The 22606-nt window shown below is 43.4% G+C and overlaps 1 protein-coding gene across 2 annotated transcripts; it reads right to left on the bottom strand.

The window, feature by feature from the left end:
- Positions 1–911: 911 nt before the first annotated feature.
- On the bottom strand, positions 912–22567 carry CCDC181 (coiled-coil domain containing 181). 2 transcript variants are annotated; one of them, XM_053457499.1, is made up of 6 exons: positions 22306–22567; positions 19944–20084; positions 17695–18546; positions 15579–15725; positions 1864–2015; positions 912–1332 (listed from the first exon to the last, which is right to left on the bottom strand). In XM_053457499.1, exons 2-6 carry the CDS (start codon positions 20055–20057, stop codon positions 1170–1172), a joined length of 1428 nt encoding a protein of 475 aa, XP_053313474.1. In that variant the 5' UTR covers positions 20058–20084; positions 22306–22567; the 3' UTR covers positions 912–1169. The 2 variants fall into 2 exon arrangements, with proteins under 2 accessions (XP_053313474.1, XP_053313473.1); XM_053457498.1 differs by having other exon boundaries at positions 22405–22567.
- Between the last annotated feature and the right edge of the window lie 39 nt (positions 22568–22606).

Here is a 22606-nt window from a genome sequence, read left to right as displayed (position 1 = left end):
GGCTCTGCATCATGGAGGAGGTCAACTTAGCTCTTCATTCTTTTAGTTTTCACATAATACAGCTGAATATGAGTCGTATGTATGTGTTGTAGCTCTGTTATTTTAGCACTATATTATACACAAAGACAATCCTTATCATATTGCTGTGTGGTAACAAATAGAATGCTGTTGTCTTCATTGTCCAGGGGCCTGTCAGCCTCATGAAAAGTCTATGGAAGAAATTACTTGATTAGATAAACAGAACACCATTAGCACTGCCATAGAGAATCTGCTTAGTTTGGTGTTAAATCAGGGAATGTCATCACATGACTGCATACAATGGCAACCTGAAAAGAAAGGAAGTTTAATTGGAACAAACTTAAATCATCCACTTTTCTTAGGTGCTAAACTACAAAACTATACACATCACAGCATTTAATAGTGGAAAAATATATAGTTTTCCAAAAATAATTAGATTTGATATATAACAACCAAGGTTTTGAATAAAGATAGCAACATTTATTGAGGACATTACTTTTGCTTAGAAACACTTTTTTTTTTTAAATAGATAAACTGCTTCTTAGAGTTGTTTATTATTTTTAAATAAAACTATGACAGTTGATCTTTAATTAAGATCTTACAAGTCCAGCGTCAAGAAATTATGTTTCTGAGTTACGCAGATATGTCAACCTTAAAATATTACATAATATTTAGAAGCGTACCAGAAAACAATATTTTATATGTTATATTTATATATGTGCAAATCTTTATAATTAACTAATATATATATAATCACACATTCACATCTCGAGCCATTTTGATGCAAAACTTGAAAAGCGGTGTTATTACTATAGCAACATATGAAATGTTTCAATTAGTAGGAAGATTTTTTTAGTTGCTACGTTAATGAGACCATTGTTTAATCTTTGTGTGAGTCACTTTTTATTTGTAACCCCTCTTGTTTTTTTCAGGATTGTCAGCACTGTTTTTGGTTGGCTTGTGGCCCTCAAATAATGTGTTTGACACTCTACTCGCAACAAGATACTGCCTATATAGTGAGTCTTCATAGTGATGACCTTACAAATATATTTCAATATATAGGGATTCATTGAAAATTTTTTTTTTGTAATTTAAGAGTAACACTGCTTTTGAAGGAAGTGTTATTTTGATGTTGAATCTAAATGATTTTTTTAACTGTAACTGTCAACATAACGAAAAGTTTTGGAATCAGATATGTTGTACAGTAAATTGTGCATGTGCTTTATTCTTCTGGCTTCTATTAGAAGTCTTCTAGATCTTTCTTTGGCTGCTTGATGTTCAGCACGTTTTTGCATTCTCTTCCTTCTCAACCACCTAAGAAAGAAAGAGAACATAAATGAGCCATAATAATACTCATTTTTTCCAATAAAATAACATCTTATATGACATATTATGGCCAAATCTCCCATAATGCAGAACACCTGCCACTGACCATACAAGGGCATGGAATAGCCTATAAAAATGTAACATTAATAATAAACAACATTAAAAAAATAGCTTATAGCTGCGCTTTCTGCATACCTTTTAGTATTTTGCAACCTTATTAACATAGTTGCGCTTTGAATATCACACAGCAATTCCCTTCTATGGGAAACTTTTCCCCTCCGGTCCGTATCAGTGATTTTTCTGAGTTTTATTAGTGCCGTTGATTTGGCAGAGACAAAAATGTTAATGAGCACAATTTCTAGTGGCATAAACTATTTGTTCAAGTCACTTGGCTCAATGAGTTCTTTGTGAGTATACTGCAAGACGTATGAAACTTTTTTTTGCCAAAATAACTTCTTTTTAGGGGGTTAAAACTGTTCCAGGCTGATATGTAATGTTTTCCCATGGCCTGATACTTACTCTGCAAACGCCCTCTCACATTCATCCCTTTCATGTATGTACATAGCAGCTTCTAGTTTCTTTAGCTCATCCATCTTTTTTTCTTTCAAATGATCCTTGTGCTTTTTCCTGAGCCACAGTCTATATGCTTCACCTGGATCTCTATCCTCATCCTTTAACAAAGTCATAAAAAAACTGTTAAGTGGTGCATTTGCTACTTAAGAATCATTGTTCATTTATGATAAATTTATATTGTTCAGGTAAATTAATCATTTTGAAAGATTCACATAAACATATGGAAATACAGAATACAAATTGCATCATGGTGTTCCCTCTCCTGTTTATTTTGCCCAAGCAATCTCTGTGCTGTCTTGGTAGTCCTACTGAGAACAGTGCTGCCGTCTAGTGATAAAAGTAGGCACAAACATTCTTGGTCATATTCCCCTGTACACACTGCACATATACATTATAAATCATATATAAAAACATTATGACCACCTGCCTAATATTGTGTAGGTCCCCCTTTTACTGCCAAAACAGCCCTGGCTCATCCAGGCATGGATCACAAGACCTCTGAAGGTGTGCGGTAGTATCTGGCACCAAGACGTTAGCAGCAGATCCTACTCATAAGAAGCCTGGAAACAATAAGAATATTGTTTGGGAGGACTCTTTGCATGACCATGTGACTGCGCGATGACGCAAATGCGTTCCGTTACGAGAAACCCGGAAGGACCATTACTAAGATGGCGGTTATAAAGAAGGACACGAAAGAGTTCAGTATACACCTGGTAAAAGCCCACATAGGGCAAAACGTGTTGCGATTGTATACTGGACATTGGGAAGAAAAGGACTTTAATTTTGCAGAACATTTTTATTTATTTGTTATTCTTTTTAATTTTGTGGATGATGAAAATAAATATATTTTTTGAATCAATCAACATTTACCTAGGCATTGTTATTGGGGAAACACTAACCCTGCATAGATGAGTCTTTTTTCTGTTCTATCCTTCTGAAGTTATTGGGATTTCTATCACAAAGAGATAATACAAACAAGACCCTCTGAAATGTCTGCTGATATGTTGACTACATGTGAGTGCAATTGATGCATATTAATAATCAAGGTGTTTTAACCCCTTCAGTGCCAGGGTTTTTTTGGTTTTTTTTACCATGTTTGTGCTAAATGACCAGAGGAGTTTGTGTTTTTGTTATTCAGCTGTGATTGCCCACTAGCTTCTGTTCCAGTGACTGCAGATGGGATGAGTGTGAAGCCAAAATCTGGTCATGGCAATCTTGGCTGGTGGAGAGACGAAATCATGCAGCAGCCATGTTGGAGACCAAAGACCTATTGCGGTGGCCATATTGGAGACCAAAACACTTGGGGCAGCCATAGTGGAGACCAAAAAACTTGTGGTGGCCATACTGGAGACCAAAACACTTTGAGGCAGCAGGCATGAGGGAGCTTTCGAGGACCTGGAAATGCTAGGAGGTAAATGAGATGGCAGCAAAGAGGCGCAGACGACCTTGGGTACCTGAGGATGCTGCGCCGGAGGTAACACACTATGATCAGCAAGCAAGGTACCATTGACTTACATTGCTGATTGCAATGTATGGTCAGCCAGCAGGGGGAAAAAATCAGAGATCCCAGCAGGGTAAAGGTTTCACAAGGTAAGTAAGCAGGGTGTGTTACTATGTCCGGGTATGTTTGTGTATGTACAGTGAAGGAGAAAAATTTTTTCTCCTGATTTTTCTGCTGATTTTGTACATCTATAATTTTACTGGTAGGTTTATTTGAACAGTGAGAGACAGAATAATCCAGAATAACGCATTTTAAATAAATTGTAAATTGATTTGCATTTTACTCAGTGAAATAAGTATTTGATCCCCTATCAGTCTTGGCTCCCAGGTGTCTATTAAAGGGAGTGCTCCTCATCTCAGCTTGTTACCTGTATAAAAGACACCTGTCCACAGAAGCAAATCAATCAGATTTCAAACTATCCACGATGGCAAAAACCAAAGAGCTGTTCAAGGATGTCAGGGACAAGATTGTAGACCTACACAAGGCTGGAATGGGCTACAGGCAATGTTCCTGTCACGACACAGCGTACAGAGGAGACACCGAAGTCAGGTAGGACTGGCAAAGGATGGTCCAGAGAGCCGAGGTCAGGATACCGGAGAGCAGGATAATCGAGGAACAAGCCGAGGTCAGGATACCGGAGATCAGGATAGTCAAGGAACAAACCGAGGTCAGGATACCGGAGATCAGGATAGTCAAGGAACAAACCAAGGTCAGGATACCGGAGATCAGGATAGTCAAGGAACAAGCCGAGGTCAATAACAGGAACAAGCAGGAAATAACGCGTACTGGGAAGGCACTACTGAGATAGGCACGACCATCAGAAGGCAAGGTCTCAGAGTTCTGAAGTCTCTTTAATAGGCACAGGAAGTTAGGCACTAATTGGATATTTCCCGCCAAATATTCAAAGTGCCGTTACGTCACTTCCTGTGCGGCCATCTTGTGGTTGGCGATTACGTAGTCTTCCCATATAAGTTGATGTAGTTTCCACGGGCGCCACTAGGTGGCGTGAAGAAGAACGCGTCCGGACACCAGAGCTGGACCTGTGCTCCGGCTGAAGCTGCTGGGAACGCGACATGGATGAGATAAGTCCTCCCTCAAGCTGCAGCGGCTGCCTCCGCTGTGCAGAAGCGGGGGGTCTCCCCCTTCTCCGCGGCGGCTGCGTCTGTTGTGCAGAAGCGGGGGGTCTCCCCCTTCTCCGCGGCGGCCGCGTCTGCTGTGCAGAAGCGGGGGGTCTCCCCCTTCTGCGCGGGGACTGAGGTTGCCATGCGGGAGCAGGGGGTCTTCCCCTACCTCGCGGCGGCTGCTGCTGCCGTTCAGAAGCTGCGGCTGCCGGACCGAAGCGGGGGGTCTCCCCCTACCTCGCGGTGGTTGCCGTTGCCGGCCGGGGGACCCAGCGGATCTCCCTGCCGGTAGCGTGACAGTACCCCTCCTCAAAGGGGCGACCTCAGGGCGACCCCTGCCCGAACCATGCTGCCCTTTAGCATGGAATGCACGCACGAGATGAGGGGCGTGGAAACGAGCTTCAGGAACCCAGGAACGATCCTCTGGGCCAAGTCCTCTCCAATGAACAAGATACTGAAGACTCCCTTGTTGTCTGCGACAGTCCAGGATGGCTTGAGGAATACGCCCTGAAGTCCCCGCGACAGGGGGTCTAGTAGAAAAACGGTTGCAGACCAGTGGCTTCAATAGTGAGACATGAAAGACTCGAGGGATACGGAGTGTCCTAGGCAGAGAAAGTTCATAGGCAACAGGATTCACCCGACGGACGATCGAAAAGGGGCTGATGAAACGCGGCGCCAGCTTCATGCTGGGCACGCGGAGTCGCAAGTATCTTGTAGACAACCAAACGTGGTCCCCAGGAGAATACGCAGGAGTACCGGAACGTCTCTTGTTGGCTTGGAGTTCCTGTCGTCTACCAGCCAGTTCCAGAGCCCTCTGCACCGAAGCCCAGGTGGACTGGATATTAGTCAGTCGTTCCTCCAATGCAGGATCAGTAGAATTCGGAAAGGCTCCAGGGAAGGGTTGCGGATGAAGACCGTAAACACAATAGAAGGCGGACTCTCCCGTAGACTCTTGCACCGCATTGTTCCGAGCAAACTCCGCCAAAGGAAGCAGGTCAACCCAATCATCCTGATGTTGGTTGATGAAAATGCGCAGATATTGTTCAAGGTGCTGGTTAGCCCTCTCTGCAGCACCGTTAGACTGTGGGTGATAGGCTGAAGAAAACGCTAGTGTAACACCCAATGCCCTCGTGAACTCGCGCCAAAAACGTGCTATAAATTGGGTGCCGCGGTCGGAGACGATCTCGGTGGGTACTCCATGAAGACGGACTATATCCCGCAAGAATATGTCTGCCAATACTGATGCCGTGGGAAGTTTCCTCAAAGGAATCATGTGCGCCATCTTTGAAAAACGATCAATGATCATCAGAATCACGGTATGTCCCTTAGAGTTGGGCAAGTCCACTATAAAGTCCATGGCAAGGTGAGTCCAGGGCCTTGAAGGACGGGGCAATGGGTGAAGCAACCCAGCAGGGTGTCTCCTGGAGGACTTATTGGCGGCGCACTTGAGACAGGAGCGGACGAACAGGGCAGTATCCTTAGTCCATTCTGGCCACCAAAATGTCCTCGAAACAAGGTCCTTGGTACGTGCTAGCCCTGGGTGGCCGGCAGTTCTGGACCCATGGGACAGGCGAAGCACGCGGGTACGGAGGTGCGTGGGAACAAACAGTCTCCCAGCTGGCAAGGAGGCTGGAGCTCGGGCTTGAAAACCAGCGATCCGGTCAAGCAAGGGAGTTCGGCAACAAGTATGTAGAACAGCAAGGACCTTGGTAGCAGGTATGATGGGCTCGGGCGCACGACCCTCCTCCTCGGGGGGCACATGCATACGGGAGAGAGCGTCCGCCTTGACGTTCTTGGAGCCTGGACGATAAGTCAGTACAAACGAGAAGCGGGAAAGAAACAAGGCCCATCTGGCCTGCCGGGGGTTCAGGCACTTGGCAGTCTCTATATACTGTAGATTCTTATGATCTGTCAGAATCAGCGTGGGAATAAGAACACCCTCCAGAAGATGACGCCACTCCTCCAGCGCAAGGATGACAGCCAGAAGTTCCTTGTTCCCAACATCATAGTTCCTCTCCGCCGGGGAGAATCTCCTAGAGAAGTACCCGCAAGGATGGAGAGGACCACTATAGGAGGCCCTCTGTGAAAGAACAGCCCCGACTCCAGATTCAGATGCATCGACCTCCAGAACAAACGGTAACCGAGGATCAGGATGACGTAAGACAGGAGCGGTGGTAAACTTGGTCTTGAGTCGGGAGAAAGCGGAAATGGCTTCAGGAGACCACTCCAGGGTGTTGGCCCCTTTTTTAGTAAGGGCCGTCAGGGGAGCTGCGACCTTGGAGTAGTCACGGATGAAACGTCTATAATAATTAGCAAACCCCAAAAAACGCTGCAGGGGTTTTAGGCCCAGTGGTTGAGGCCAATCTCTGATGGCCTGTACTTTGGATGGGTCCATCTCAAAGCCTGAGGGCGTAATAACGTATCCTAGAAATGTCACCCTCTGGATCTCAAATTCACATTTCTCGAGTTTTGCGTATAGTCCATGGAGCCGTAGTCGGGACAAAACGCGCATAACATGGGTGCGGTGTGACTGCAAATCGGAAGAGTATATCAAAATATCATCCAGGTACACCACTACAAACTGTTGAAGAAAGTCTCGAAGGCAATCATTAATGAACTCCTGGAAGACCGCCGGGGCGTTGCACAGCCCAAACGGCATAACGGTATATTCATAATGTCCTGAACGAGTATTGAAGGCGGTCTTCCATTCATCGTCAGCACGGATTCGGACAAGATTGTACGCTCCCCGGAGATCCAGCTTGGTGTAGATAGTAGCCCCACGTAGCCTGTCGAAAAGTTCGGAAATCAGTGGAATAGGGTAAGTGTTGCGCCTGGTAATCTTGTTTAGACCCCGATAATCGATGCACGGACAAAGTTCCCCATTCTTCTTCTTCACGAAGAAGAACCCTGCACCAGCGGGTGATACAGACCGGCGGATAAATCCTCGATGAAGATTCTCCTCTATGTACGATTCCATAGCTTTGGTCTCTGGAATGGGGAGTGGGTAAACCCGCCCCCGGGGTGGCATGGTCCCAGGAAGCAAGTCAATCGGGCAATCGTGCGGCCTGTGTGGTGGTAGCTTCTCAGCTTCCTTCTTATCGAATACGTCCGCGAAGGCCCGGTACTGTTCAGGCAGAGAAGAGGTCTCCCTTGAAGAAGCTGTAACCGTGGTATGCTTTAGAGGGGTGAGGCAATGTGCCTTACAGGACGCACTCCAGGCCGTGATCTGAGTCTTAGTCCAATCAATAGCAGGATTATGTACCTGTAACCACGGAAATCCCAATATAACGGGAATGGAGGGCGAGCGGATGATGAGTAGTTGTAAACGTTCTTTGTGTACAATCCCGACGGCAAGGTTGAGTGGAGCTGTAGAGCGAGAAATCTGATCAGGACGAAGCGGTCTGCCATCAATCGCCTCAACAGCTAACCGTACGGGCAGGGATAGGGTGGGAATGCGTTGCTGCTCACAAAACACTGAATCAATAAAGTTGCCGGCAGCGCCGGAATCCAGGAAAGCCTCAGTATCAACGAATCCAGAATCCCAGACCAGACGGACCGGAACAGTCATGCGGGTAGTGAACAGGTTAGGGGAATAGTTCACCACACCTATGGTAGGTTCCCCTGGCCTACCTAGGTGCGGGCATTTCCCGGCATACTAGGACAGTGTCCGATGAAGTGACCCGAGAGTCCGCAGTAAAAGCATAATCCCTCCCGTTTCCGCCTGTTCCTCTCACGTTCGGAGACCCGAGTGGCTCTCAACTGCATGGGTTCCTCAGATGATTCGTTCGAGGGATCGGCAGAAGAAAACTGTGGCAAGAAGCGTGTAGTAGGTCTCCCACCCTTGTCATGTAACTTCAAATTCTCACGTTGGGCTTGCCTTTGGCGGAGACGCAGATCAATCTGGGAAATATACGAAATCACGGAGTCTAGGTCCGTGGGCAAATCTCTGGCAGCAGTCTCGTCCTTGAGGGTCTCAGAAAGTCCATTCAGGAAGGCAGCCACTAATGCCTCATTAGTCCAGTTCACCTCTCCCATCAGGGTCCGGAACTCTATAGCGTACTCCAGAAGCGGACGGGAACCCTGACGGATGGTAAAGAGCGAATTAGAAGCAGTGGCCCTTCTACCCGGAGTATCAAATGCGGCACGTAGACAGGAAACAAATTCAGCATAGGAGCGCACCGTAGAGACGTTCCTCTCCCAAAGCGGTGAAGCCCATGCCAAGGCTTTATCCGTAAGGAGTGAAATGATGTATCCCACCTTGGCACGTTCAGTGGGAAAGGCATAAGGAGACAGTTCAAAGTGTATCTCACACTGATTCAAAAACCTCGACAGGTTGCAGGATCACCATTGTAGCGTTGGGGTGGAGGCAAGTGAGCAGGAACCGTGGCTACTGGTAACGGTGGTGGAGTAGGAGCCGCCACAGGATGAGGTGCTTGCTACGCAGGATCAGTACGCTGAAGCAAGGTCTGAAGAGCTTGAGCAAATTGATCCAGACGGTGATCCATCTCGTCAAGTCGAGCCTCAGTGGACCCTTGTCCTACCGAAGCGGGTCTCATGATGGCCTTCTGATTCTGTCACGACACAGCGTACAGAGGAGACACCGAAGTCAGGTAGGACTGGCAAAGGATGGTCCAGAGAGCCGAGGTCAGGATACCGGAGAGCAGGATAATCGAGGAACAAGCCGAGGTCAGGATACCGGAGATCAGGATAGTCAAGGAACAAACCGAGGTCAGGATACCGGAGATCAGGATAGTCAAGGAACAAACCGAGGTCAGGATACCGGAGATCAGGATAGTCAAGGAACAAGCCGAGGTCAATAACAGGAACAAGCAGGAAATAACGCGTACTGGGAAGGCACTACCGAGATAGGCACGACCATCAGAAGGCAAGGTCTCAGAGTTCTGAAGTCTCTTAAATAGGCACAGGAAGTTAGGCACTAATTGGAGATTTCCCGCCAAATATTCAAAATGCCGTTACGTCACTTCCTGAGCGGCCATCTTGTGGTTGGCGATTACGTAGTCTTCCCATATAAGTTGATGTAGTTTCCGCGGGCGCCACTAGGTGGCGTGAAGAAGAACGCGTCCGGACACCAGAGCTGGACCTGTGCTCCGGCTGAAGCTGCTGGGAACGCGACGTGGATGAGGTAAGTCCTCCCTCAAGCTGCAGCGGCTGCCTCCGCTGTGCAGAAGTGGGGGGTCTCCCCCTTCTCCGCGGCTGCGTCTGTTGTGCAGAAACGGGTGGTCTCCCCCTTCTCCGCGGCGGCCGCGTCTGCTGTGCAGAAGCGGGGGGGTCTCCCCCTTCTGCGCGGGGACTGAGGTTGCCATGCGGGAGCAGGGGGTCTTCCCCTACCTCGCGGCGGCTGCTGCTGCCGTTCAGAAGCGGGGGGTCTCCCTCTTCTTCGCGGCAGCTGCGGCTGCCGGACCGAAGCGGGGGGTCTCCCCCTACCTCGCGGCGGTTGCCGTTGCCGGCCGGGGGACCCAGCGGATCTCCCTGCCGGTAGCCTGACAGTTCCCTCTAATTTTTCTTAGGCGGTGTGCGCAGAAAATGTCTCTTGTGCAAAAATTTTCCCACAGCCAAAATTTTGTGCGCACAATATGCTTCTGCAAATGTTAAATTTAAATTGTTAGTCTATATATTTGGTACAGCTCGCTCATGGTTAATAACACTACATTATAGTGTGATAATGTAGTATTAGTTACACAACAGTATTACTTACTGTAATGTTTTTTTAAAGGTGAAATTCTCACTGCATAAGTAAATTATGAGCGAATCACGAGCGGAGGCTCCAGGCCGCATCAAGGATAAAAAAAAAATTGGGAAAACTGTTGTCCGCAGGGGCGTACCTAGAGTATTTGGCACCTGGGGGGGATCCTGTACGTGGGACCCCCCCACACACACACACTTTAAAACTGCATAGCTTCTATCGTTAGGCAAACATTGACAGGGGTACAGCATAACTGTTATCATTATTTACTAAGGCAGACATTGACGGTGGTACAACATAACACCTATCACTATACATTGAGCCAGACATTGACAATAATGCAGCATAACCCCAATCACTATATACTAAGCCAAACATTGATGTGGTGTAGGCCTACCCTACTAGTGTCTGGCCTAGTATATATATATATCTATATATATATCTATATAGATATATATATCTATATATATATCTATATAGATATATATATCTATATATATATAGATATATATATATATATCTATATATATATATATATATAGATATATATATATATATATCTATATATCTATATATCTATATATATATATATATATAGATATATATATATATATATATCTATATATCGTATTGGCTCGGATATAGGCCGACCCTGTATATAGGCCGCCCCCTAAAAGTTTGGTGCTTTTTTAAAGAAAAAGTTTTTTTCTTTAAAAAAGCACCAAAAAAAACATGCTGCCACTCTGTCTCCCCTCCCCCGAGATATGCTGCCACTCTCCCCCCCCGAGATATGCTGCCACTGTCCTCCCCCCCGAGATATGCTGCCACTGTCCCCCCCGAGATATGCTGCTACTGCCCCGAGATATGCTGCCACTGTCCTCCTTCTCCCCCCCAAGATATGCTGCCACTCTGCCCACCCCCCGACTTACCAGAGGAGACTCCCGGGTGTCTTGCGGGGCCGGCGGGGAACATCTACGCAATACGCGTATACAACTTCCGGTGCCGGCAATCAGCGGATGTGCCGGCACCGGAAGTTGTATACGCGTATTGCGTAGATGTCCCCCGCCGGCCCCGCAAGACACCCGGGAGTCTGCTCTGGTAAGTCTTGGGGGCAGAGGTAAAACGCATCGTGCGGACGGTCACCGGCTGCGGCGATGCGGGTAAACAACCTCCGCTGCCGGGACATCTGCACGATGTCCAGCGGAGGGTGTTTACCCGCATCGCCGCTGCCGGTGACCGTCCGCACGATGCGCTAAGACAACCTCCCGTGCCGGCACCCCCCCTCCCGTGGAAAGTGCTGGCAGGGGAGGCTGTCTGAGCGTATCGGAGAGTAAGATGCAGGTCCCCTGACCCGCTGCGGGGGATCTGTATCCTAACCCCGCTGCCTGCGGGGTATATAGGCCCCGAATATAGGCCGCACCCCCACTTTAAAGACACACACACACACTATATATATCTATATAGGGATGCACCGAAATGAAAATTCTGGACCTGAAATTTTAGCATTCACTTGACTGAAACTTGACTGAAACCGAAAATGACCCCCCCACAACTTTAAAAACAAAACAAAAAAAAACATTTATTAAAAGTAACACACCAAAATTAGACAAAAAAAATCAATAACAATATATATATATATATATATATATATATAATATTATATATGATTAACAGCAATCACACTCCTATCATGCCCAGGTTCTAGCATGTACTGGTTGCTTCGGCATGATAGGAGTGGGATTGCTGTTAGCAATCAAATTGTTCTGTACAATCTAAGCTGTGCACTTATCGAATTGTTATGTACAATTTTGGTGTGTTACTTACTTTTTATAAAGGTGTGGTTAACACACCAAAATTAAACTAAAAAATATATAATTTCTAACAGCAATCTCACTCCTATCATGCTCAGGCAGCCAGTACATGCTGGAACCTGAGCATGATAGGAATATGATTACAGCCTCCCTATGCCATGCTATCCCCCCCACACACACTTACACATCCATGCTATCACACACACACACACATTCATTCACAAACATTCAGTTTAAACTACAGCATAACACTCATCAATCTCACACACTTACTAATTCACTCTCACAGAATGTTTTCCTACCTTTTCTCTGTCACTTTTCCTCCTCTTCGTTCTTCCTCTTCTGTGTCCTCTCCTTCCTTTGCAGTGGAGGCGGTGGGCGTGGCTTCAGTGCTGTGCGCCGGGATATGACATCAAATCCCGATGCACAGCATCAGTTGCCGCGCGCATGGAAAGGAAGCAGGATCGGAGGTCTGCATTAACAGACCTCCCGCTCCCTTGATTTTTTTTTTTAAGACAGTTAGAGGGAGATCCTTGATCTCCCCAACCGAGCTTGCTCCTCTAGCGGCTCTGGAGGGGTGCCGTGTGCACAACCAGTAGCGGACCGCCCCCCGGTACCGGTACGCTACTGGTTGTGCACACAATTTTTGTTCGTGTGCGTTCCCTCTGAAAGCTATGTGCGCGCGCACAAGCGCACAGCTTAGAGGGAACACTGGCTACAGGACCATTGCCAAGCAGCTTAGTGAGAAGGTGACAACAGTTGATTATTCGCAAATGGGAGAAACACAAAATAACTGTCAATCTCCCTCGTGCAAGATCTCACCTCGTGGAGTTTCAATGATGATGCAAACGTTGATGAATAAGCCTACAACTACATGGGAGGATCTTTTCAATGACCTCAAGGCAGCTGGGACCATGGTCACCAAGATTGGTAACACACTATGCCATGAAGGACTGAAACCCTGCAGCGCACGCAAGTTCCCCCTGCTCAAGAAAGCATATGCACAGGCCCCTCTGAAGTTTGCCAATGATTCAGAGGAGAACTGGGTAAAAGTGTTGTGGTCAAATGAGACCAAAATCAAGCTATTTGGCATCAACCCACCGTGTTTGGAGGAAGAATGCTGCATATGATCCCAAGAACTCCATCCCCACCATCAAACATGGAGGTGGAAACATTATGCTCTGGGGGTGTTTTTCTGCTAAGGGGACAGGACAACTTCACCGCATCAAAGGGATGATGGATGGGGCCATGTACTGTCAAATCTTGGGTGAGAACCTCCTTCCCTCAGCTACGGCATTGAGAATGGGTCGTGGACGGGTATTCCAGCATGACAATGACCCAAAACACACGGCCAAGGCAACAAAGGAGTGGCTCAAGAAAAAGCACATTAAGGTCCTGTTGTTGTTAAGCCAGTCTCCAGAACTTAATCCCATAGAAAAAAGGGGAAGGGAGCTGAAGGTTCGAGTTTCCAAACGTCAGCCTCAAAACCTTAATGACTTGGAGAGGATCTACAAAGAGGAGTGGGACAAAATCCCACCTAAAATGTGTGCAAACCTGGTGGCCAACTACAAGAAACGTCTGACTTCTGTGATTGGCAACAAGGGTTTTGCCACCAAGTACTAAGTCATGTTTTGCAAAGGGGTCAAATACTTATTTCACTGAGTAAAATGCAAATCAATGTATAATTTATTTGAAATGCGCTATTCTGGATTATTTTGTTGTTATTCTGTCTCTCATTGTTCAAATAAACCTACCATTAAAATTATAGACTGATCATGACTTTGTCAATGGGCAAACATACAAAATTAGCAGGGGATCAAATAATTTTTTCCTTTACCGTATGTTAGTGTGTGTTGTGTGTGTGTCTAGGTATGTTAGTGTGCATCTGGGTATTTTAGTGTAAGTGTGCATGTCTGGGTATGCTAGTGTGTGTGTATCTGGGTATGCTAGTGTAAGTGTTTGTGTCTGGGTATGCCAGTGTTTATATGTCTGGATATGTTATTGTGTGAACATGTTTGCTTGGGTATGTTATTGTATGTGTCTAGGTCTGTTAGTGTATCTCTGTGCATGTGTTTTAGTCTGAGTGTCTGGATATGTTAGTGTGAGGTCTGGATGTGTTGTAATATGAGTATCTTGGTCTGTTAGTGTGAATGCCTGGGTATGTGTGTTAGTCTGAGTGCCTGGTTGTGTTAATGTGAATGTCTGGGTATGTGTAAGAGTGAGTGTCTCTGTACATGTGTTTTAGTGTGAGCTTTTGTGTGAATGTCTGGGTGTGTGTTAATGTCTTGGTGTGTTTGTTAGTGAGAGTGTCTGGGTGTGTGAGTGTATGGGTATGGTTGTGTGTTAGTTTGAGTGCACGTGTGTTCGTTTTAGTGCCTCTGTGTGTGTGTTAGTGTGAGCGTCTGGGTGTGGAGGCTGCATTAAGGACAAGCTGATCACTCACATCCAGACACACACGCTAAAACAACCAGAAAGACACTAACATAATAACATAACACATATGCACACACGCTAGCATACACATTCTGGCACTCACACTAACACACATCCAGACACTACCACACATACTAACATACCCACACATCAACATACCCAAACATTAACATACCCAAGCACACACTAACATACCCAGACACACAACAGACATCCAATTCACTTACCATGTGAAGCTATTGATGTGCCGCTCCTTCGGGGTTACACAAGGTTACGTGACCCATCTTAATTCTGCCTCCTTATTTGAAATCAGGGTAATTAAAAGAAAAGTCCAGTAGTCAGGACTTACCTCTTTATCCCTACTCATGGAGCATGTCCAGTAAAATCCTAAGCGCCAGGAAGGGATTTTTTTGTCGCTATGGCGATCTGGTGTTTGGGGATTATCGAGCCCTGAATTATGGTATAGTATCTGCTTTTAAGAAGTCAATGGAAAATGTTTGACATTTCTTTAAAAATACCTTTAAATTAAGCTTAGACATATTTCAGATATTTACTATAGGGTCATATGTTGTTAGTGTGTTTATATAGAGTTTTCCAATACATATTAGAGGAACAGGTATGTATTTGGTAAACCGAGCCATGTGGCCAACTATCTCAGCAGATCAGAACATATTTGTGAACAACAAAGTCACAAAATGGGGCTGCATATCATAAAAGATCCTATAATAGGAGAAACAAGTCAAGGCATTATGTAAACAATGCATAAAGTTAATCTAGACACCCAGAATATTCAAAGGAAATCAGAATGGAAGTAATTGCCCTCCTATGCTACTTGCCACATTTTCCCTGTAAATCCTCCCATCCGCCAGGATGTTTCTGGTCAGTTATTGTGCATGTTACTGTTTAGCAAATAAAATCTTCTTCATACAAAGCATAGGCATCAAGAAGATGGATCTACAACATTACCTGTAAACTTCTTTCTTTGTCACAATTAAAATAGAAAAAACATCCCTGGGTATAGGCATCTAAGGGGTATATAAACAATTAACAAGCAAAAATGAGATTAACTATAGAATAATATGATAACTCACTGGAGTGTTTGTATTTTCTAATTGCTTAGCTTGCTGAATTCTCCTTTCTTCAAGCAGATGATCTTTTTTCTTAAGCAGCCAAGATTTGAAGGCTATTTCATTTTCTTTCTTTTTATTTTCTTCTTCGGCTTTCCTGCGTTCTTCTTCCTTTTAATAAGACATGAAGAATTATAATTTATAGCCTGATAATACGTATAACATGTGAAAATGTATTTATTGCTGCCATTTGATCACTCTTTCAGATGTACTGTATTTGCTCGAAAATACCGGTAAGACAAGTTTTTTTCAGAGAAAATGCTCTGAAAAATCCCCCAAGTCTTATATTCGAGGTTGTCTTATACTCAGACCCCAAATAGAGGTCTGAATAGAAGACTAAGATCCAGATCCCCCGCAACGCTACAGGGGACCTGGATCCTCCTCTCTGGCAGCCGATGAACGTCTGTGTGATAAGATCAGACAACCTCCACTTCTGTCAGGCAATTCCGCTTCTATGACGGAGCGCCGGCATGACATGACCTTCCTGTGCTCCATCATAGAAGCCCCAGCGAAAGTGCCAGGAAGAAGCAGAGGCTGTCTGTGCGCATCGCACAGATGTCACTGGCTGCCTCCAAGAGACACCAGGGAGTCTTGGTAAGTCATGGGGGGCAAATAGGGGGTTAAAGGCAAATCTGGAGGGCAGTGTGGCAGTGTGGCATATAGGGGGTATAAGGTATTTCTGGGGGCAGAGCGGCATTTAGGGGGTATAAATGCTTACCTGGGGGACAGAGTGGCAAGTCTGGGGGCAGATGTGCGTAACTGGGGGGCAGGTTGGCAAATAAAAGGAAATAAAAACAAAAAATGCATTTTTCTCAATCATAGTATTAAATATGAAAAAAATAGTTTAAATGTGAATTAATATTTACTACTAAAAAAAATTCCTATAGGGTAGACTTATATTCAGGCTTTTTCTTTATTTTCTAAATTAACATTCAGATTTTGGGGGGTCATTTTATAATGAGGGTAATCTTATAATCAAGCTAATACGGTAATATGCCAAGCGTTTCACACCTTCTGTGTGATGAGTATGGGTTCACTCAGACACATTCTTTGTGAATGTAATTCTCTGACAGTTTACCAAATCAGAAAAACAATCATTTTTTTCCTTTCTCACTTAACCACCAGTTAAATGTTTTTACTGGTGTTTAAGTGTACTGGCTGCCTGAGCATGGTAGGAGTGTGATTGCTAACAATTGCTAGCAGCTAACATCAATCACACTCATATCATGCCCAGGCAGCCAGTTCAATAATTTTATGTAATATATATTTTTTCAAATTTTGGGCCCCAAAATTAAGATGCGTCTTATACATGGGGAAATACGTTGCTTTTAACTTTTGACATTTTCTCGTTCAATACGTTATAGCTAACAAATCAGTGTTCTATAATTTGCCACCATAATTTTGTTACATCCTTGATAACATCATCAAGACCTACTTACATCAGAATCACACCAGCTTGAGTGTCAATACTTTCATAAATCTGCCTGTTGCGAGTCATACTGTATATTGGCTTTATTGAAAAGTTATTTTTTTCAGTATAAACGGCTGCAATTGATGATTGGCTGGTTAATAAGGATGGTTAATAAAGTGTCATTCTGCTTTTATGGTAAGGCATATTAATGGGTTTATTGTAAAGCTGAATTACTTTTAATCATGTCCACTGTTTAACATTGTGCTCTTTTTAAAACACGGAAGGGCCACTGCTCGTTTTAAACACTATAGGTACTAATACACATACATCTCCATACACATAATAACCTTGTCACTGTGGGAATTGTTGATAAAATTGGGCAGGGCCCAGTCAGAGTGCATGTGGTAGAACGGAAGAGAGAGGTAAAATGTGATGCAGAGGGAAGTTTTGATTTGGTACTGTCATAATTAATGACGTGAAAGCTTTGTTGGGTTTGCATGTTATCATAGAACCAGAAATACAATAGTAATCTTTGTGTTATGAAGTGGTAAAATTTCTTACCACCGTTCAATGTAACATGGAACTTAACACATGCAAATTCTGACAAAGCAGAATGTGCATGTTACATGTAAGTGGAACATGTGAACAGATTTAAAAGGCAACACTTACTTCTTTCTTAAGTTTTTCTTGCCTTTCTTGAATCCTCTTCTGCAGCTGCTTTTGCTCCGGGGACAAGCTGTAGGTAGTGTTTCTAGGTGGCAAACTTGCAGACTGCACTCGACGTGGTGATTTTACTTTATGGGCGGAATTTACTGTATTAGCCGCAGAGCTGGGACGGGCCTTAGGTTGAGAAGGTGGTTTGGGGTAAAAAATTTCATCGGCGCTGTTATCATTCTGGTTCAGTATATCCCTTTCACTAGTACCAAACATGGTTGAAGGTGGAGACTTGGAATGTTCCCTTTCATTATTTATGGGTGGTAGAAAGTGCTGGCTTTCCATGTCACTTAAATTTAGAAGCTCAAACTTCCCATCTTTCTCCACTAAAAATTTCTGATTCTTCTTCTCCTTTTCTGTGTCTCTGCTCTCAATGTGATGATTTTCTTTCTGCGAAACATCAGAAAAATGTAATCGCGATAAACTGTCAACAACATCTTCGTCACAGCTTTCATTTCTATCAGTTTCAGCATATTCCAGTGGTGGGACTTCCAAGTCTACCAAATTGTCCTTGAATTTAAGTTTTCTCTCACGCTTTTCATCTATTGTTTCCTTTTCCAGCTGCTTGTTGGCTTCTTCAATCTTCTCTGCTATATATCGTTTAGCTTCTTCATCGTCAATATCATTCTCTTCATATTCTGTCAAATTTTCAAGTAAATGGTTACTGATCTCATTAGGTTCACCATGAGCGTCATCTGAAGAAGGGCTCTTATCTCCACTGTAAGAGTTATCACTGCCATTTTCTTTATTCACTAATTCATTGGTGTCCGATCTTAAATCATTGGCCTGTTCTTCATCATTTTGATTCTGCAGTAAATTAATTACAAAAAAAAATCAGTGCATATGTCATCATGTGAATTTATAATCTAGTGGTGGTTGAGGTGAAAGTGAAACAGTAGGAGAGGACTATTTGGATGGGGATGAGTTAATTCATCGACAGAGGTTGTTGATCATTCTAATGGCTTGATTAGGATGCTAGCTGAATGAGGAAATGTTGTGCAGCTTTTAAAAAAGGTGGGTTTTTAGGTAGCTTTTGAAATTTACACATAAAAGAGAAAGTCTGGCAGAACGTGGTAGGGAATTCCAGAAAGGGAATAAGCACATGTGAAATCCTGAATACGAGAGTGGGAAGAGGGAATGACAGTATAAGAGAGGCGCAAGTCATGAGAGGAACAAATAGGGAGTTTAGGGGTGAATTTGGATAAAAGGGATGTAGGAGGGTGCAGAGTTGTTAAGGGCTTTGTAGGTCAGGTGTTTAGAATTGATCTTGGAGGGAATAGAGAGTCAATTGGCCGACTGGCATAGTTGAGCAGCAGATGAGGAACGGTGACAAAAGAAAATTAGTCTAGCCGCAGCGGTAAAAGGAGGGAGAGGGGGAGACCAGTTAGCAGGTAGTTGCAATATTCCAGAAGGGATATAACAAAGGAACAGATTAGTATTTTGGTTCTTTCTTGTGTAGGTAATGGGCAGATGTTTTTCAGGCGAAGGCAGCAGGATTTGGTGAGCGACTAGGTGTGAGGGATGAAGTGTGTGTATCTGTGTAAATGTATTGTGCTGGAGTCAGTGTGTGTATGTGAATACTGTAGTGTCATAGTGAGTATGTATATGTATAGTCTGTGAGGGTGTGTATACTGTAGCATCAGTGTGTATATGTATAGTGCTAGAGTCAGTATTGCCAGATTCAGTGTGTATGTGAGTATGTAATCTTATATATGTGTAGTGTGTGTCCGCGTGCGTTTTAAAATAAGGTGCTAGCATGTACGGTGTTGTTTATGTTACAGTATGGCATTAGCATGAGAGTGTGTGTCAGTATATATATATATATATATTTATAAATAGTGTTAGAATGTGTGTATTGGTGTATGGTGTTAGCATGGAATACTAGCGTGTGTGTTACTGTAAGGTGTATGTGTTTGTGAGCATAAGATGTTTGCGGATGTCTTTTACTGTATGGTGTTAGAGAGTGTAAATGTATGTTAGTGTCTGCCAAGGCTCGACAAACCCCAGGTGTCTGGAAAATAAAAACATGATTGTGGAAAAGCTGGCTCCTAACTTTTTGGCTGGCTCCTAGATCCAAACCAAATTTGTCGACCCCTGTATTAAATAATATCACCAGAACTGCCACGATATAAACACTGAAAATAATGTTGGCATATATATCATAATGCAGACTATCTTGCTGTTGGAGAGCTGATAAATCATACCTGTGCATCTCCGTCAGCCTCATTATCCTCGTTTATTAGCCAGTCAAGATCTTTCTCAAAATCATCTTCATACTCTTGAGCCTCAACAGAATCAGCTCCCTCCTTTTCACTCATTTCTCTTTTCAAGTATGCTTTTCTTTCCTAAAAATAAATGTAAAAAATCTAGCAGGTCACAAGCAAAAAAAAACCAAGCATTTGAAATTCAATGATCCAGTGTTTCTTGAAAAAGTCATGTTATCACCAAGAGAACAAATGCAATATTCCTGCTGACTGGATCATTATATTGATTGCTATAGTAATAAGAACACATTACAAACTTTGCACGTGAATCATATCTCTTATGTCGTTTCCCAGGACTATCAATTTCACCATCTCGTCTCTTTTTTAACCCTTTTCTCAGGAAATATTTTTATATGTGTTATAACTCTGTTTATGATAATTTGGAAAAACAATCCGTTCTTCAATTGCCATCTATCTATCGCCTATATTGTCACCAGTAGCAAGCACCAGGTTCCTCTGTGTAATCACTGTACCTCCTATAATTTACACATATAATATAATATATATGGAGTTTTGTTCTATGTTCTAGTTGCTCTTATCTCTGATGATGAGTGCCAGAATAAATATCTCTTAAGCGATTAGACTATTGTGGCCTTAAAGGATTTGGTTACCACGGAGAAGCTTAGAGTGTTATCATTGGTTTTCAAAGGGCTTTCAATTAGTTACTTAGATACCATTTTAGAAAGATTTTGTTTTATCATAATGTACATAGAGAAAAAGCTATGAACTCCTTTTAGTAACTTATAGAAATAAAAAAATAAATTATAAAAATATCCTTTGTTGATTCCATTTAAGGTAGTTTGCACTAGTAATGGACTCTAAAAATGGTGGGTCAAACAAATGAGCAGGTGCTGTGTTGACAGTCATGCATGTCTATGATGAGAAGGCACACTATGTTAGGTTTACGTTAAGAGGGAACACAAGGATGTTTATGTACATTATATCAGCCCACCCTGGGGAAAATCCACACTACAGCAGTGGCTCGGCATGTTTAATTGCCCTAGCTATTCCTAGAGTTTCTGTTGCACCTGTTCTGTTTAATTTAACACCACTATGCCTATGGACAGCTTTAGAAACAACATTCCAAGTACTGCTGAATTCCTAAAGTCTTCCAAGAAATAATTATTTCATGAAGTTAAATTTGTGTCTGGAGCACATACACACACATACACACATACTCATACTCTACATAGATTTGATTCAAAAGTGGGCACTTATAAGCTGTAGCCATAGATACAACATTTTTTAAGTGATTCTGTCTTCGGATGAAAGAATACCACAACACCATCTATAGTAGATTTGCCTAAGCTAACAGACACTGCAATTAATGTTTTGTCTTAGTAGATAGAATGTTTACGGACAAGCATCAAGAGGAATAGACGTTAACGCTTATTTGTGAAGATCAGAATACAGTAACGGTGTGACCTACAAAGGTAAAAGCACACAAACAAGAATATAGGTTACAACAGCTAACCAAAGGTCCAAACATAACCAAGCATGTCTACAAAATGACTCCTCACCATGATCTAAGTTTTGTGTTTCTTGGCCTTCACTTCCTGATAAATTCTTTATGGTTTAATGTTGTAAGACTAATTATTTCTGTGTTTATTAAAGAATACATTAACTATTGAATCTGATATGGTGAACGTCCAGTTATAATGAATAATCCAGCCAACATCCACTACTAGATCACCATTATTTGTTTCCTTGGTGTTTATGAAATGAGATATGAAATAATAAATGCAGAAGAAATGGTGCATCTGAGTATTCAGTTATCTGTAAATGGTTTGGTTTATACTATATAGCTATATTTTAGACTTACAGGTGTGTGCATATGTGTAAAATATATACATATATATATAGTTAGAACTACAAAAATGATGTCGATCTCCTGTAGAGAATGTCCTATATACCAACCCTATGCAGTGGGCTCTCTGTTCCTTTTTTTTTCTTGAGCCCTGGCAACGATATCATTCAAACATGACGGAATCATAAACGTTGTTTACCTCTAGGATTTACCTTTATTCTGACGTGAAAAAAAACACACGCTGAATACAATATTATCATCCGAGAACTCAAATGAATGTACACATGTCTGCATGAATACATAGTTTGATACAATTAATATTGATATTAATTCAAGGAATTAATACATAGCATTAGATGTATAGATAACTAGTAACATTACTTATTGCTGGTCACGTCTGCAACGTAAAGAATTTATTGGTAAAATGTATAATCGTCTAGCTTTGAGTGCCTAGACGGTACTTCAATGATATAGCGTCACACGCTCAGCACTAACCTAAGAAGATTTAGTTGTCGCGAACGGCGGTTGCTATGGTTACAGTCCAAACTGCCCGTGACTGCCATTAACCCGTTACACATTCTGCTCGATACACACCTCAGGTTACCCTCTGCTCTCTTTAAAGGAAAGCCAGCTCGTGTGCCCGGGTCCCGACGCCAGATACGACTACCGACTCCCGGTATCCGTTACACAGACCTCCTCATTCTCCTCTCAACATTAGCAAAGGCTTTAACGTCGCCATGGAGACCTGGGCGGGTGACGTCGCTTGATGTCTCGCGATAACCTGGGCTTTGCGCAT

Source organism: Spea bombifrons, chromosome 2 (assembly GCF_027358695.1).
Source record: "Spea bombifrons isolate aSpeBom1 chromosome 2, aSpeBom1.2.pri, whole genome shotgun sequence".
Lineage (NCBI taxonomy): Eukaryota > Metazoa > Chordata > Amphibia > Anura > Pelobatidae > Spea > Spea bombifrons.
The sequence above is the reverse complement of the archived record's forward strand: the minus strand, read 5'-3'. Positions and strand labels throughout refer to the sequence as shown.